Source organism: Filicampus tigris, chromosome 3, assembly GCF_054856515.1.
Source record: "Filicampus tigris isolate MCC_2025a chromosome 3, RoL_Ftig_1.0, whole genome shotgun sequence".
Classification (NCBI taxonomy): Eukaryota; Metazoa; Chordata; class Actinopteri; order Syngnathiformes; family Syngnathidae; genus Filicampus; species Filicampus tigris.
This window is the reverse complement of record NC_141219.1, coordinates 24085375-24103501: the sequence shown is the minus strand read 5'-3', so window position 1 is coordinate 24103501 and position 18127 is coordinate 24085375. Positions and strand designations below refer to the sequence as shown.

Sequence of the window (18127 nt, the reverse complement as noted above, 5' to 3'; positions counted from 1 at the left end):
ACTCTATTGATTATTCCGTCAAACAATTAGTAATCAGTGGGATTTACCTTCTACCTGAAGTCAGCTCGTATAGGCTCCATCTCACCCACACCCGTAACCCAATGAAGAGAGAATTGATGTTAAAATACATTTAAATTAGTGGTATGCCGAATTATCGGCCAGCAATTGTGATTGTCCGATTTCTGTCGAAAAGAATGGTGTCCTTCCATGGTGTCTGTCACACAAGATGTACTGGCCATGTCAGAAAAAAAGTCTCAACTCCTTGAGAAAAAAAAAAAAAAAAGCTATTTTAGTGCCATGCTTTTGATGCGATATTTCCTAAATTTGTACTAAATTTGAGACATGGCTATACCATACCATCAAATATGTTTCTTCCAAGCAGTGCGTAGAAGATTATGAACATTTTGGATCACAACTATTGTGACCAAAACTATTATGATGATCAGTTATTATCGTGCACTTTGTGCACAATCAGAATTGGAAACTGCAGCAACCCAAATTATTTTTTTTAATTTTTTTTTTTTTTATACATGCAGACCTCTTGAAGTTGACTTAAAATGACTAAAGTGAAAGTAATATGTGTAGTGTATTTAGCGAACAGTAGCATTGCCTTGGTTTACCATTTCGTGTGGTGAAGCAGAATCTGAAGGAACACATTGAACGTGGCAGTGGGGGGTGAAGCAATTTTACAGTACATGTATCATGTTGAAATCAAATTCCATGGAGATTTGTTATGAATTTCATTGAAGTGGGTGCACTGGTCAGTGTGATATTTGAGTCAACAATCAGCTTTTGTTTCTCTGTGTCGGTGGAGTGACCCACACTGAGCCAAGCCTGTGGGCTGAGTGGAAGGAATGGCGGCATTTCCTGACTGTCAAACAACAACTACTCTCCTACAAGTTTTTTAAAACCCTAAAACACCCAATACCAGACTAATGAGGATGGATACAAAAATATGTATTACAAACTGAAGCATCTGTCTGCTTATGGACAACCTTTTAATGCTGCCCAGGTACCGTGCTACCATATATAGTAAGCATGACAATACGTATATGCTGTGTATATTATACAGTATACTTTATTTGATCACAAATGTCACAAAAGAAGCAGCCCGTTTTAGGTGCAATTGGCAACCATCCTTTACTAAATACAAATGTAGTTCAAAGTAACCAATTTTTTGTTTTTCCATTGTGATGAGAGAGGGTGAAGTGGGTTGTGGTATTCCCATGTAAGGCCTACCTTAACCTTTTTTTTTTTTTTTAGCAATGTGACAAGTGCTCACCATTTTTGTGGACTTTTCTCAAAAAAACAAAACTTGGAATGTGCACTTCAAGTGCCTTGAAAATAGTACAGTCATACATATATATATGTATATGTATATGTATATATGTATATGTATATATGTATATGTATATCACAGTAAATAAAAAAAAATGTCACCAATCTATACTGGTTATATTGGTTATTTCACGTGTGTGCGGCTGTGCGCTATTATTACAGATGAGTGACTAATTCAAAGTGTTGAAAATGGCCGGTTCTCTTTGACGATGCAATGTTTACAGTTGAGAAAAACATGCCATTTTTGGGGTGTCCTGAAAATTGATTATTTTGGAGGTACATGGGGAAATACATGGCAATAACTGGCACTGTAATGTCTTAATTCATTGATCGCAATCAAGACATTGCTTTTGGCGGATCTGATATCGCCATTCAGATCTGTGGAAAGTAAACTGTAAACGGTGGGACTTGATCAGTCTTTTACCTTCAAATCATGTATCAGTTTTTATTTTTTTGTATTTTTTGGTTTCTGACATTTTCCACATACAGTGGTACCTCCACTTACGAACGTCTCTTCATATGAAATTTTCAAGTTACGAAACGCCTCGACAGGAAAATATTGCCTCTTGTTCCGAAAGATATTTCAGGATACAAAAGGTAAAAATACAGTATGGGCTGCTACTCGCAGTTCCAGAGTTTCCTGAACGCAACATACTCATAGCTACTCTGCCATTGGCTATTACCTAGCATCTTCCTGGCATCCCATTGGCTATGAGGGACTGCTACTGTATGTGTCTATGTGTGCAGATAGACAGGTAGATTAATATGTGATAGATATGTCTATGCAGCGTCCTCGTCATTCGCCCCTTGGGCCATGAGGTGTTCCGATAGTTTTACGTGAATTAGAAACGAGGAAAAGAAAAAAAGGAGAAAATAGTTTTTTTGTCCATACAAACAAAGCAAGAGATAATAGAAAAGTATGAAAAAGGGGTGCGTCGGGTTGACCTCGCCAAATAATATGACCGTAATGTATCGACAGTCGCCACGTCATTAAATCAGTTCTTTACAAAATGCCAGGCAAAAACCACTCCTGAGAGAGAACATGAACCAAAGAGGGCAAAAAGCGATGAAGGCAGCAATTAAAAGGTAAACGACCATCATTGTTATTCCTTACTCTACTCTTTTTTTTACATTATGCACAACTCTCATTTATTGTGCAATAATGTAATTGTAACATGTATTTGTTACATGTTTCCATGCATTTTTATGCTTTATAAAACATTTATGTCTCAATATTGGGGGGCTCGGAACGGATTAGGGCATTTACATCGAAAACGCGTCCCTACTTACAAAATTTTCGACTTAAGAAATTTCTTCCACTACCAATTAATTTCGTAAGTAGAGGTACCACTGTACAAGTATGTAAATTACCCACAATTGCTGTTACAAATGAACAGGACAAATCTCTCAGCACAAAATTTATGTTCTTGTCCAGCCTAGTTTACCTCATCTCATTCCAACAGTAGAACACTGCACCATTGTTTAGCGCCGATATCCCAGTAAAGTAGATACTGAAACTAGATGCTTCTCTGCTTGATCTCGTCTGATCCCCAGCTCCTATTTGTTCCACCGTGCTTTGAACTTTTCCAGGTTCAGGTAAATTAGCTTTAGCGAGTTCAGCGTTCCTCTCATTTAGCCTTCTCTCACAATCGAGGAACCAAACACGTTTATGTAATACAAGGTCAAAAGTTCAGTAGAGTTTTTTTTTTTTTTTTTTCTTCTTAAATATGTCACATGATTGGGGAGCGCGCAGGAATAATAAGGTGGCAGCGAAAGAACAAAGTAGACACTGTTTGATGTGAGATGACTGTGTGAATGAGAGAATGGGTGAAATCAATCAAGCTGCACTGTTATGTAGTCAGAGGTGGGAGAAGTCACGGACCTTCAAGTCACAAGTGAGTCTCAAGCTGTAACCTTTAAGTCTCAAGCAAGTCCCAATTGACTGTGGGCAAAAAAGCAAGCCATTCAAAGTAAAAAGCAGCAGGCCCACTAGTTGAAACAGGGCATTCTGATAAATATTGCGTTTGTGGAATAAGTGATAATCCTTTTGTTTTTAGCCATCTCTGGGGGCGGCCATTTTGTCTTCTGTCGACTGAAAATGGCATCACAACCGCTCACAACGACCAATCACTGCTGACCTGTTCTCTGCATCTGAGCCGTGATTGGTCGTTGTGAGCAGTTGTGATGTCATTCTCGGTCGACAGAAGACAAAATGGCCGCCTCCAGAGATGGCTAAAAATGAGTGCATTTTGCTTCTTAATCATCCACAAATGCAAAATTAATCAGAATGCCGTGTTTCAACTAGTGGGCCTGCTGGGAACATATAGTCTTGAAAGAAAATATGTTTGGGTAGACTTCCGCTTTAAAGCATTTCTGAGACAAGCTATGAGTGTAGGAACTGCCTTCCTCTTCTGATTTTTAGACCGTGTTCTTCTTTTAATGTTTTTTGTTGGTCAATTCACAGATCACAGCTAATTTCTCACTTTTTAAAATCAAATAATTCACGTCTATCAAATACCAGTTATCTCGTCACACCACCGTTATATTATCTGTTATGGGTTAAGTTACAAGTTATAAGTCTAACAAAGAAGCAATGACTCTTTGGCAAGTCACTTCGTGTCACAGCCTGGTAATGCTGACAGCTATATGACTTATCTCACTGGACCATCACATCTCTTCCCTGCGGTGTGTGGTGATGACATTCCTGGAAATGATATAAGACAGCGTTTCTATTGTGTTATTAATGAAAAGCCTGATTGTTTCATCTCAATAACAACTCTCACCAAACACTGGTTTCTTAAAAAAAAAGGATACATGACATCTTCTGTTACTTTGTGGTTGAGCTGCTGTTTCAGGACACGTCCTTTCTAAACTGCCTTTTTAAAGTGTTTTGGGATTCTGTTTTTTATACTCACTGCTATGCTGCTTCATTACAGCCAATTACATATAATTAAAGTAATCACTCCTTCCTGCCTCATTGAGTAGATGACAAAAAGACTCAGGTGCAGTGCACCCTCCCTTAGGACAAAGCTATCTGCACACACATACTTTACTATGTCATAAACCTGATCCATTTTGGGCCATGAGACCATCATGCTGACACTCCCAGGGCCAAGGCCAGGGACAGGGCCCGGTCAGGGCTGACTGTCCACTAGAGATTCTCGAAAGTCACATTTGCAGTGAGTCACACCGGGGCCCCCTGTCAGGCAAAGAGTCAATCAGAAGAAAGCATTTTTTTTCTCTTCATCTGACTTGGGTCTATTAGAGATGTAGACAAAGTATCTCTCTGTTCCATTTATGACCCTGCAGTCACATGGCATCTGCACAATTCGCAGCATTGAAATGAATTTTATCAACTGGGAATTGATGACTGGGAAGGATGGATAAGTCTTCTGTGTGCTAAATCAGACACTTTATCCACCATCTATTTGATCTAGTATGAACCGCTTCATCTGTTTAAGCCACTGTTGATTCATGGCACCTTGACAAGCAACAATCTGCTTTCCAGTCTCCTCTCTTAACTGTTCTCCATGAAATGGGTTTTTACTGACTTACACTAAAAATAGCCCTAGTAAACTGGCTTCTTTTTGCTAATCACAGATCAAATCTGTTCTCTCCTCAAAGCTGTGAATGAAGTCAGGCAAACCTTGGTTTCATCAGACAATAACACATTTCTATTTTGGAGATTTTTTTTTTTTTGGTTCGATGAAATCAAGGCTGATCTTTTCAACCACAATTCCAAAGGTTCCATATGGAGCAAACACTGCGCTGCTCAACACCAAAAGAACACTATCCTAGCTACAGTGAAGTATGAGCTAGGGCTATTCGATTATGGAAAAAAAAAAATGTATCGCGGTTCTTTTGGTAATGATTAAAATCACAATTATTCAACCGCTCATTTATTTTTTGGTACAAAACAAGAAAATGTTTAAACATACAAATACATTTCTTTGAAACACTATAATTATGTAAGTTCCTTTTGGACCAAATAAAATTTTGGAAAATTAGATAGTATAAAATAAAAATAGGTGCACATGTATAAATTCAAGTATGATTTCCTTGTGTAAACAAAATATTAATCGTTCTTTTACGATTATGCCATTTTTGTAATCGTGGAGTGTAATATTCGTAATTGTAACTGGATGTCGATTAATTGCGCAGCCTTAATATGAGCAGCATCAGGTTTTGAGGCTTCAGTTGGAACTGGGCTGTAGTTATTTGGGGTTAATCAGATGCACTTTAAATAGTGGCAGCTGTGGGTTAACAACACCCATTTCAATTGAGTTTTAATTTGATTGATGAATTCTGAACACAGCTGCAACACCAGTTATAAGAGGGTGTGCACATTTGTGCAATCACTGTGTCTCAGTTCTTTATTTTTACCTCCCTATTCGAAAATATTTTTATTTCCAATTGAGTTGTGCAGGCTTGAGGTAAATAATTCTTGGCAAAAATTTTGAAATGATTTTTTGTAGTCTCCTTTTTCAATATCACAAAAACCTGACATTTGAACAGGGATGAGTTTACTTTTTATCGCCGCCATATTTATCCCTCCTTCTCATTCAAATGCACACTAAATGCACACATTGCCTCTCTGTCTACATTTCCATAAATCATAGCTGTGTTTCCTGATTATGGGAATGGGATGCTATCCAGAATACTGTATTTAAATATTGCAAATCCTTGCCAATACCAGGAACGTTAAGACAAGAGTCCTTATCCAACTACTGAGTTCCGTTCGTATTACAAAGACTTTGGACAGTGATCTCAGTGTGAAACATTGCTTAAAAAGCTGATCAAAACTTTTGTGCTTCAGCTCTTCTAAACGACTTTGACTGATCTTGCAGGCGGTCACGTTACACCCACAATACATTGGCTCCATCACAAGTCTGTCATTGGTCCGCCATGGGCTCACACTTTGTGCCCCAAAGCCAGGAAAAATTTTGTTGACCTACAGTATTGGACTGTATGAAGTGGTGCAATTGTGTCTGTGCAAACACTTTCAGCTTCGGCAGAAAGAAAGGAAAACACGCTCATATACTCTATACTCTATTATGTTATAAAGTAACAAATACTTGCATGATCCAAGTCAGTGAATAACTACCCTAGTATGCATATGCTACATCCACCCAAACACCTCGTTCTTTTTTTTTTCACAACACAGATTACCACATGGTATGTTTTTGAATGAATCTCGTCAGAAAAAGTGACGTGATATTGTGTCTTAGTTGCCTTGAAACTGTAGCATGACATTAAATACAGCTGAATAAACACGAGTGGAAAGTATAAAATTACATTCTGACAGTTTCACACCGGAATTATGTTCTTTCAGAACATTTATTTTGAAGTACAAATCTGAGTTCAACCAATCCCGTAAAGGGTTGTGTCCAACCTTAAAGGGGAAGTCAACCGAAACTTATTTTTTTCAAGAGTATGTTCTATGCAGGCCCACTAGTCGAAACACAGCATTCTGATTAATATTGCGTTTGTCGAATATGAGTTAAGCAGCAAAATCCACCCGTTTATAGCTATCTCAGGGGGCGGCCATTTTGTCAATTCTGTCGACTGAAGATGACATCACAAATGAACGACCAATCACGGCTCAGCTTCAGAACTCTTAGGATCCATTCTGACTGTTAAGCTGCTTATTTACTTGTATGTCAAAAATTGTACCTGTCTGTCAACACGGGATGATCAAGAATGCGCAGGCCTTCATATGCATCAACTTTCCATTTCTGCCTGAAGCCGTGGAGAGATGCAACTACCGGTAGTTTTTAAGCTTACGGCAATGTGTTATGCACATTGCCAGTGATGACTGTGCAGCACGAGAAAAAACACAACATACTGTAAGTCCGTCCGCTCATCCATGCCAAGACTGTTCGTATATCAAAAATAGCACGTAAATAGAGGTAATTTTTCTACGAAATGTTGTAACTCGAATCGTACGTAAAAAGGGGCGTTTGTAAGTCGAGGTTCCATTGTACTTGATTGCTCTTTGAAGTTTCAGACGCGGCGCGGGTGAGTGTGTATTTGTGTTAGGGGATATCTGTGCTGTGACATGCACGCTAATTGACGAAGTGCAATTTGGCTGCTTGGTCATGAATCGGTGCTGAAAATAGAAGCCTTGTGTGTGCTCGCAAGGACTGGCTCACTCGCATGCGACATGGCCTCCCCCCTCAAAATTAGATTATTCAGTAAGACAACAAATAGGTGCTACATACTCCTAAAATAGGTGTTAAGTGTGCTATATAGTTCTTGATCCTTGAGGTATTTTGAGGAAAGCACGTGACACACGATATAATAACTCTTTTGGATCGTGAAAACAAAAACAAACAAAAAAAACAGGTAATCATAGAAAAGGATGTGAGTGCCTTTTGGATTCGGAGTTGGACTGTTTATTTTTTTCCATAGTTCCTTACAAAGTGAGCAATCTAGTAATGATGGAAAATCAATATTGTGAACACACATGTAATTATTTCTCTGCATTTAACCCATCAGATTTGTGGACACAGCAAATCCACACATTGGAGCAGGTGGCTACTTAAGCGCCCGGGGAGCAGTTTGGGGTATTTGTCTTGCTCAGGGGTCGGCAACCTTTTACACTCAAAGAGCCGTTTCGACCCGTTTTCCACGGAAAAGAAAGAGCCGCAAACACTTTTTGACATGTAAAATGTAGAAATAGTGGTGCTTATGAAATGCATGCAGTCCATCCATGTTTCAGAAAATTACATTTTATTTATTAAATGAACACATTTAGAATTTTTACCCCCCAAAAAGTGCAGAGTTGAATGTCTCTTTCAAATGAATTAAAAAGCTAATCTTAAATGATCCATCTTACAAACAAAAATGCGTGAATTTAGAGTTGGAGTGGAAAAAAGCACAATTTCACTGAACAATGAAAATACATATTTGCAAAATAACTGCCTGAATATTTATTTTACCTGGGTAATGGGATTTCTGAACCTTTGCGCACAATACGGGCTGGGAAGTCATTTTCATCTTTACGCAGGACTGTAAGCTGCCATCTTTTTAAGAAAAATCCTTTTTGTGTGTGCGTAGGCATTCATATTGCATAATAAATGTTTTTTCTTGTGTGAACATAATTGCGCCCCTAAAGTGACCCGCATCCGCAGAAGAAGAGACACTCACGACGTTGTGTTTAGGGAAGTAAATGTAGTGCAGCGTGTCGGGGCATTTCGACAGTGCAGCGATTCGGTCAGAGGCAGAGGCTTTTTCGATCTCGCTTCATCGGGACGTCACTAAAGATGACGGCACGTCATAACCGCGTGTAAAAAACGAGCCGATCAGAGCCGGGGATGAATTACTACTATCACCATAAATGTCAACTTTATGTTTCATGTTTCAATGGGATTAAATTAAAGTCAAATCTAAAGTCAATACTGTTACTCAAAACAACTTTGCAGATTCAATCACTCCGCTCCAAGAACTTTATCACCGCCCACTCGGAGCGCATTTTGGCTAGAGGATGACGTCACTGTCACGTGACTGACGTCACATATGCCACCTGGTGGTTCAGACTGCGGTCGCATTGCAAAAAAAAAAAAAAAAATCACACAGGTATCCAATCTAGGGCAACATATGAAAGTGGCCAAAAATATTGACTTACTAAGAAGACATGATGCACATTTTTGAGACGAATAACATGCACTTCAATCGGACACTTACAATTTATTTTCCCAAGCCACGCAGAGCCGCAACATAAGGATGAAAGAGCCGAATGCGGCTCCGGAGCCGCGGGTTGCCGACCCATGGTCTTGTTCAAGGACATCACAGCCGTGGGTCCGGTGGATGGATGGTCTGTTGCAGTGCCTCTCAAGCTCTGTCAAGCTGATGCCTTATGGGTCTTTTTTTGCCTACATTGTTCTGCCAGTGGGTGGCACGGTGCACAAATGGTTAGCACGTCTGCCTCACAACGCAGAGGTCATGGGTTCGAACCCGGCCCCGGCCTTCCTTTGTGGAGTTTGCATGTTCTCCCCGCGCCTGCTCCGGTTTTCTCCAGGTACTCCGGTTTCCTCCCACATTCCAAACACAAGCATGGTAGGTTGATTGGACACTCTTGCCCCTAGGTGTGATTGTGAGTGTGAATGTTTGTTTGCCTCTGTGTGCCCTGCGATTGGCTAGCATCCAATTTGGAGTGTCCCCCGCCTACTACCCGATGACAGCTGGGATAGGCTCCAGCACGCCCCGCGACCCTTGTGAGGATAAGCCGATTGGATATTGGATAATGGATGGATGGATGGATGTCCTGCCAGTTGATGACTTGAACTGGGTTCCTTATGGTTTCAGATGACAATATTGGCCATGGCTGCCCCAAAATATACAGTAGAAATACATACAGTACAGTATACACACGTTTGTTTGCCCTCTCCATGGTACAAAGTGCAGGTACAAGATAAATACAGCTGTCACCAAAAATTACCTATGCAAGTTGCTTTCCCATCACTGATATCAACCCCAAACGTGTTATGAAAAAACCCCTTTGTGGTGCGTATGCAGAGAATATTGCATGTTTTTTTTTTTTTTAATTGGCTGGACCTAGCATAAGGACGCTGACTAATTCAAGTCTATCCTTGTCTGACCTGGAGATCCTGAACCAGCCAGAAAGTGAGCAGAACTCTTCCTTCATTAGACCACTTATTTGACGGGAAGTGACTGAGTGTGTGTGCGATTATGGTTATTATGACAGCTTTGTATGTATTTTTCCACCTTGCCTTGCGAGTCCAGTGATGGCAGAGAAGGTTCATGAAGGACAAGTCTGTGGCAGTCGGTTATCCTGTGTTTGCGAGCCAGGATGTGAATGTAGCAGAGAGGCCAATGTGTCTAAATTCTTCTGGTCCCCTTTGAATGGAAAGGTGGATCTTCCCCGCCAAAAACTTTCAGTTGGCAAAAAATTCTATAAATGCCTGAAGTCCTGATTTTTTTCCCAGGCAAAATATTTCAGATGTTTCTGCACATTTTGTTTCCCCATCCAATTATCAAAAGTTGAAAATGACCTAGAATTATCAATACAGGCTTTTTCCTAAATTCAAAATTGAGAGGCGGCCGCCTCCAGCCAGAGCGATTGTTATTGCTCAACACAGCGCGATTGATGTCCCTCTGTGTCAACAACGTATTTTAAGTACAGTTGCAGCGTTCGCCACAATGGAGGCGCTATGTCGGGCCTGGCCAACCTGCATGCGGCTCTTTGCCCGGTTTCATGTGGCGTTTTAAAGCCCTTTTCGCTCTGAACTTGCAGCGCGCCAATTTCAACCCCATTCATGTGTATGTGGTGAGGGGCGGCACCACTGAATGGAGCATTGCTGTGCAGCGTTGCGCGTACTCGGACGTCTGCCACAACAGCAAATCCCCTTGGATTGAAATGTATTCGACTTTACGGCGGCGCCGTCGTGACTTCCGAAAGCGTTTCCAATAGGACAGGGGCTAGCAAGTGATTTACTGCTATTTCAGCGGACTTATTTACAAGTCACGGCATGAGGGTAATGGAGGAAGCCTTCATAAATAAAGTACATTTAATGTACTAACACTGAAAGATATATCTTGTCTCCTCTTGATTTTCATTTTTTAAAATGTGATCAGTAGGAAAAGACTGACTTTTTACTTCCTGATCGGCTGCTACGTCAACACTTCCAAATACGGGCACGCTGTTGCATGTATGATAAAGGGCTGTCCGAACGCGGCAATTAAACAAATGACATTCGGCAAGCGAGGTACCAGGGACGTGGATCTCACGCATGCACTTTGACGCAAATGAGATGGAGGGAAAAAAACGTTGAGTAGTGTTGCCTACCAAGTTCTTTCAAAACAGTAGGGAAAAAAAATGACCATAACAAAAATATGATGCTCAACACAGGACGTTTTAACACAGTTTTTGTTGAATGTAATGGCAACCCCACAAAAAAAAACAACAACAACAAAAAAAGGTTTATGGGCGTCCATATGTATAATGTGGCTCTTTGCGGCAACACTTTAAAAAATGTGGAACTCGTGTTAATAAATGAATGCTTTAACATGATAATAGTCATTCTTATTGGAACTCTTAACTTAAAGTATGTTCCCTGTAAAAGAAAGTGAGTCAGTTGAATTTACAGAATACATGCCTGTCATGGTGCGTGGTCTGGAACTCTGGATGGTACCACCTCTGCCTCAATCTGAGCCAGGAACAACCCTGCATTAACAAATATATTTTTTCCAACTTTTTAAACTGCAGCGGTATTAAGAACAGCAACTCACAATCCTTTACTCCTGTTTTATTTGTTTTTGTACCAGGGCGTGGCGAGTCACACTTGGAAGTCCATTGGTTAGTTCAATAGAGAGCTGTCATTGTGCGACAATGGGAAGAATACAAAAGATTCTAAAAGTTGACACAGAGACAGCATTGTATGATGCTAGATCACATGCAGCTGTTATCATCCACACACTCCCTGCCTGATTCTTGCTTCAATTAATGGAGTAATATGACAATTGTGGTCTCTTGGGCTACTACTACTGCTATCACTGTTTTGTTATTCACCAGTACCAGTAAACACGCTCGCACTGATTCTTTAATGCTTACACTCTGAAGACAAAACCCGTTGCAAGGTTGGCTTGACTTGTTCAGGAGTTAGACACCAAAGTGCTATTTTGTTTGCATTGCACTAAAGTGGGAAACCAGCCAGCATAGCTAAATGTAAACAGTATGTTGTTTTCTAATTCAGTCCCAAATAACTTGGGGAGGTTTTGTTTTATGTGTGTGGTAGGACTTTGGATGCTGTTTAATTAGCTGTTAGGAACTTCAAATGCTGTTACTCTAACCTTTGAGTGTGTTTGCATGTAAGACAGCATGGTCATGGTACTGGTAAAGGGTTGGGTCAGGGAGGAATGTATTCTCATTCTACAGACAGAGAGCAGCTCTTAGTGATTCACAGAAGAATTTGTTTACTCGTGGCAAAGCTACAAATAACGGCAGGGTTTATCTAGGGCAAAAAAAGTAATTCCCCTGCAGGCAGCCACACAACGTAAACAGTGGTAAAGGGAATAAATACGCTTGCGTCTTACAAAAGCGCAACCACTTCATGTTCCACATGGCCACACGGACCCCATTAATCTTTTTTTATTTATCTATTTATTTTTTTTTATTTTTTTTTTTTGGGAACAGACGTGCAAGGCCAAGCTTGCACTGCCAATTTGTTTTTCTCTGTTTTGGACCCTAAAACCATGTTATTAATCTGTCTCCGGCTGACACTGTTTGAAACTATGAAAGAGGAAAAGCCTGCTCTGCGCCATCCTGACTGACAGCATTTCAACAATGTTTGGCACGAATTCAACACTCCATGTATGCTTGAATCGCAAATGAGTTCTTTACACGTCCATTCTGCTTCAAACATGTCCCTTGACCTCTGGCACTAAATTCAATGTATCAGATATTACACTGTGTCTCTTTATCTACTTGTCCTGTAACTGCCCCTATATTTGTGCTACGCAGGTTTTGCTCTAACCACCATGTCTCCCTCTGTTTCCTCTCCAGGCATTTGGCAATGCGAAGACAGCCCACAATAACAACTCAAGCCGCTTTGGCAAATTCATCCAGGTCAACTACCAGGAGAGTGGAACTGTGAGAGGGTACGGAACATGAATTATTGTGCATTTTACTTATGATGATGATGATAATTATGAAAAAAAATAATTGAATATTTATCATTGTTTCAGAGCATATGTGGAGAAGTACCTCTTGGAGAAGTCAAGGCTGGTCTATCAGGAGCACAATGAGCGGTGAGTGCTTCTTAGAAAGGCAGATTCCCAATTTCAAATCTTACGGATGTGTCACAGGAAGTTCCAGTGGTGCATTGTGTAATGCGTGTGGAGCGGCTGTGGCTCAGGAGGTAGAGCAGGTTGTTCAAAGTGTCGGCTGTTTGAATCCCGCTCTGTCTACGTCATGTGTCGTTGTGTCCCTGGGCAAGACCCTTCACCCAACTTGCCTCCAGTGCCACTCACACTCGTGTATGGCCTTGTATGAATGTTTAGTGGTGGTCGGAGGGGCCGGAGGCGCATACTGGCAGCCACGATTCCGTCAGCCTGCCCCAGGGCAGGTGTGGCGAAATACATAGTTTACCAGCACCAGAGTGTGAATTTGTCAGCGCATGAATAATACATCCGTTGAGAAGCGTCTTTGAGTGTCCAGAATAGCACTGTATAAATCTGATGTATTATTATTATTATTATTAAAGCAACACTAGGTAGGCTTTTGACCTTAATAAAATATTTTCTTCTGATGAAACATCGACTTGCAACAATTTGAATGGTACACTTGTCATGGACTGAGGGGGTCTGTATCACTTTTACTGGCACTAAGCAACTTTGAGGCAAAAAAAAAAAAAGGCAAATGCGCTGTCTTGCTTTACGGCATACGTCACTTCCCCCCATTCTCCATTGGTTACAAAGACCGTAGTCGATTCTCACGTCTACGCAATTACTGGTGTCAGGGCAGAAGTTGCAAAACAACCAAAGAAACAAAAGGTTTTGTCTGAAGATCAACATTGGCCCGACTTTCATTCGCTGGCGTGAACTCAAAAGACGAGGAGGGACTTGACCGGATTGGCTCTGTTCCTGCTGGACTAGTATAGCTTTCCATGCTCAAATCCAAATGCTAATGCTAACGTTAGCTATCGGAAATTTGCGTGCTAGCAATAAATAGCCATCAGCTTGATGGTCCGCTGTTCCACACTGACACAACCAGCCACGCAACAAACTCAAGAGGACTGTATGAAGAAAAAACCAATGTGATGACTGCAAACCGCAAATACACAGTTATATGAATATAAATATATAGGAAACTACTGTGGAAAGATGTTTCCCCCAGAAAACTTGCTTAGCCTGGTGGAAGAGAAGCCGACCGGCGTCGGTACAAAACCAAACATTTCATTTTCAACATGGTATTATTATATCGTTTAGACACACTTAGATTCACTACGACTGTACATCTTCACCATTCATCCTAGACAGCCACTGGAAACAGAAACGCAATTCAATCCAACTGCAAGCGAGCGAGAGCTCAGGATTTCACGACACTATGCTCTAGCGGCGCTGGCGCTCATGGGAAATGTAGTTGACTTCGGCCAAAACACCACCACTCTTGTCCATATAGTGCCGCCATAATCAATGAAAACTGGAAGTTCTGCAGGGTTGCTTTAAATGTGAAGTTGCCACAAAAAAACTTTGTGGTTTTCACCACTTATACCACAATACAGTTTGAAAGATGAAAAGATTTGTGTCACTTTTCTCCTGTTGTGTGTAGTCATTTGTCACTTGCAGTAAATTGCCAGTAATAACAAGAGACAGAAGAAGCTTGATTTAATGGGCAAAATATTTCCCTTACCATTCTTATGTCATGCAACTGCCACCGGGTGGCAGACTGAACAACAACACAGTGAAGTGAAATATAATACTGTACATAGTCACCACACATAACAAACCTACTGTTCAAAATCAAAACTAACATTCAATGGGAATAAATTAATATGAGGTGGGTGAACGCAATGAGCGAATTGAACTACTTTGGGATAGAATGAACTAACCAGAGGTGGGCATGATACTAAACCTTGCCGGTCCGTCTGTCGTTTTCTGTCAGCAGCCTGGGTACCCGTCTGTCATCTGTCAATCCGTCATAGATGGATGGACGGACCGGTCCATCGGTCAGACGGAATGCCCACCTCTGGAACTAACAACAACAAACCTATAAGTAAAAATAGCTATTACTACAGCAGCTAGCCAGCAATGAAACTTGGATGACTACTACTGCGGCTAAACAACACGTTGTGGTTTCACTCCTAAGTCCGTAATTACAGCCTCCATGGGGGCTGATGCAGTAGCGAACGGTGACACGATTGATTGCTGCTTTGGTACGGTAAATGCACGGCTATTTATTAGCAGCTAAGCTGCTAATGATACGCATCCTGTTCAAACTCCTCTTGCATTATCATGCTTGCCAAATCATCACTTGCTGTACTACTTGTTGAGATGATTCAACAGGGTTGTTGTGTTGCCTGTTTTTAAGGATTTACCTCTAGTGTTGCTGTCCACAGCAAAAATTAGGCCACAATATCTTCATCAATGAGACTTTAAACACGTGAGGGAGATACACTGAAAATGCTGGTCACGTGACAATAAAGATAATTAAATCTGTAATACCATATTGTTGATGAATAAAAATGAGACTAAATGTGGGTTACAAAACAAAACCTAAGCTAAAATGTCTCTTAATTTTTGTTAACCAAAACGAGACTTGACGAAATGTCACGAAATGTCGTGTTATTTCTGTTCTTTGGGTCGCGATGTCTTTTCCTCAATCCCGACGAGCGATATGTTATTTGGATTAGGAGAAGAAAATGGAATTTTTGGAAAATGTCCCCTCAACCCCCTGTTGACTTTAAACAGTCGTAGTGTGACAGCCGCCCGGACAAATTCCAACCTGGGCGACGATTATTTCGTGACGTGACGCATGCTGCGTCTGATCGGTCACTCATGATCACAGGTGGTCACCGTAATACCACAATATTTGATCTTGTAACCACTGAGACCTATTCATATTGCCCTTTGGAGGTAATTGGCACAGTAGGGGGTATTTTGGGGCTGATGGATATGCTCCGCAAAAAAAGAAATGAATACAATTTTTTTTTCTTTTGCCGCTGTCCCTCAGCGGCCCGGAACTAAGTGGCCCTCGGACCGGTGTTTGGGGAACAAAACAAGATTAGAAGTACAATACATTAACATTGAGGATAAGCGATTCAGAAAATGGATGAATGGATGGTATACTGACCTATAATATTACTTATGTGCCTTGTATCTCAATACAGTCCTGAGTTTTGATTTTTACCTTTGAGATCTGCACAATAAATTAAAATAAACATTACAGTAGAGATCATCTTTTGATTTTTTTCTTTTTCTTCAATAAATTTCTCAGAAACGTAATTTTTTTATGCCTCTTATTTAGAGTGATATCTACATTTGTGCAAAAATATGTAGGCTACTGTGCTTCTGATTAAATTTTCTATGGGTCTGTTTAATGTCACTTCAAAATAAAGTGTGAAGAGGAAAGCAGTCAAAGTTTGTAGTCTAATTTTTTATAGAATAACTGAACATATATTGTGGTTTATTGTTATTGTGATATAAAATGGCCTATAACGTCATAGTTTTTTTTCATATTGCCCAGCCCTAATTTTTGATGTCAGAAGAAGGTACTTAAATACGGTACTTAATAATTTGCAATTAGTATTTTTTTCCAATTATGCAAGCACACAACTGCAATTGAATGGAATAAGATATAGTTCCTACTGCTAACTAGCCCAAGTGCTAAAGCTGTTGATAAACTTTAGAGTTCTTCACGGTTCCTCTCGTTGTCTGAAGATAGAAAATAAATAAATAAATAAATCATATTTTTCCGAGCTATAAAAACGTGTGGTGCACCTCAAAATCAAACTCTAGCATTTCCAGCACTTTTATGCGTTGTACCCATGTTATGTGACACCTTTTATGTCACTGAAGCACATTGCGCATAAAATATCATCCTGTTTTTGTCTTAAATGACAAATGTTGGCTTTAAATTTGGCAAAAAGTGTTCGGGTCTGAATGTTTACGTAAGTAACACTGTTGTGTGGGCCAGTGTGTGATTCATTGAGCAAATTCAGTTCAAAGCAAAGCTTGACACTAATGTGGTGGCCTGCTGACTGGAGGTTTTAGTGAGGGTTAACCTCACCATGGGCGCTCATTGTGGGCCCCATGTGAGCCGCCCCTTAATGAGATGGATTGCTGACTCCAGACCCATAAAATGTATGCACATGTTTTTTCGAGGAGGACCTTGGATGTGCAGCCTCTGCGACCAGCTTATGACCTCTAACCTTTGTGCTGCTACTGCATGATGTCAGAGCACGAGTGCACCTTTCCGAGCACATACTCATGAATAATATCTTAATACTGACTGAGAGAAACACTTGCTATCCTGTTTTCTGTAACAATTCAATATCAGAGAGCCAGTGACACTTGAATAATGTTGAAAGTGTTGATAGTGTGCTTAAACCATTTGGCACAAACATTTAGGCTAAAAATCATAAAAATAGTCAATAATTTTACTTTGCTATATGGTTAGAGCGAATTAATGCCGTAGCTGTAAACCAATAACCAACATTCAAATTTTCTATTCCCTTTTTTTTTTATTGTTCTATTCGCATTGGTATAAATGCAAACAGTAACAGTAGCAATGCTGACTGGCATTATGTAAGCCTTTTCACCCGCTATTGTGGCTGTTATGGATAACCGTTGCCCATTTACGGTCCTCAAGATCCTTGATTCTCAGCTTAAACAGGAAGTCAACCCAAACATATTTTTTTCCAGAATATCTTCTATACAGGCCCACTAGTTAAAACAAGGCATTCTGTTTAATATTGTGTTTGTGGGATATGAGTTCAGCAGCAAAATGCACCCACTTTTAGCCATCTCAGGGGGCGGCCATTTTGTCACTTGTCGACTGAAAATGACATCCAGATGCTCAGGGCTCAGATAACGCCAATCATGGCTCAGCTTCAGAAAACAGGTGAGCTGTGATTGGTCATTATCTGAGCCCTGAGACACTTCAATGTCATTTTCAGTCGACAGAAGTGGCAAAATGGCCGCCACCTGAGATGGCTAAAAACGGATGGATTTCTTATATTCCACTAAGGCAATATTAGTCAGAATGCCTTGTTTGAGTCGGCCTGCATAGAATATACTCTGGAAAAAAATATGTTTGTGTTGACTTCCA

General features: G+C 40.5%; 1 protein-coding gene across 11 annotated transcripts in view; it reads left to right on the top strand.

Annotated features, from left to right (window-relative positions):
• The window catches only part of myo9aa (myosin IXAa), a 114048-nt gene that overhangs the window by 46011 nt on the left and 49910 nt on the right, over positions 1-18127 (top strand). For all 11 annotated transcript variants that reach the window (XM_086026777.1, XM_086026782.1, XM_086026783.1 and 8 more), the window contains exons 3-4: positions 12863-12957; positions 13045-13107. In XM_086026777.1, the coding sequence (XP_085882903.1) occupies positions 12863-12957; positions 13045-13107 (158 nt within the window). The remainder of the gene's footprint in view (positions 1-12862; positions 12958-13044; positions 13108-18127) is intronic.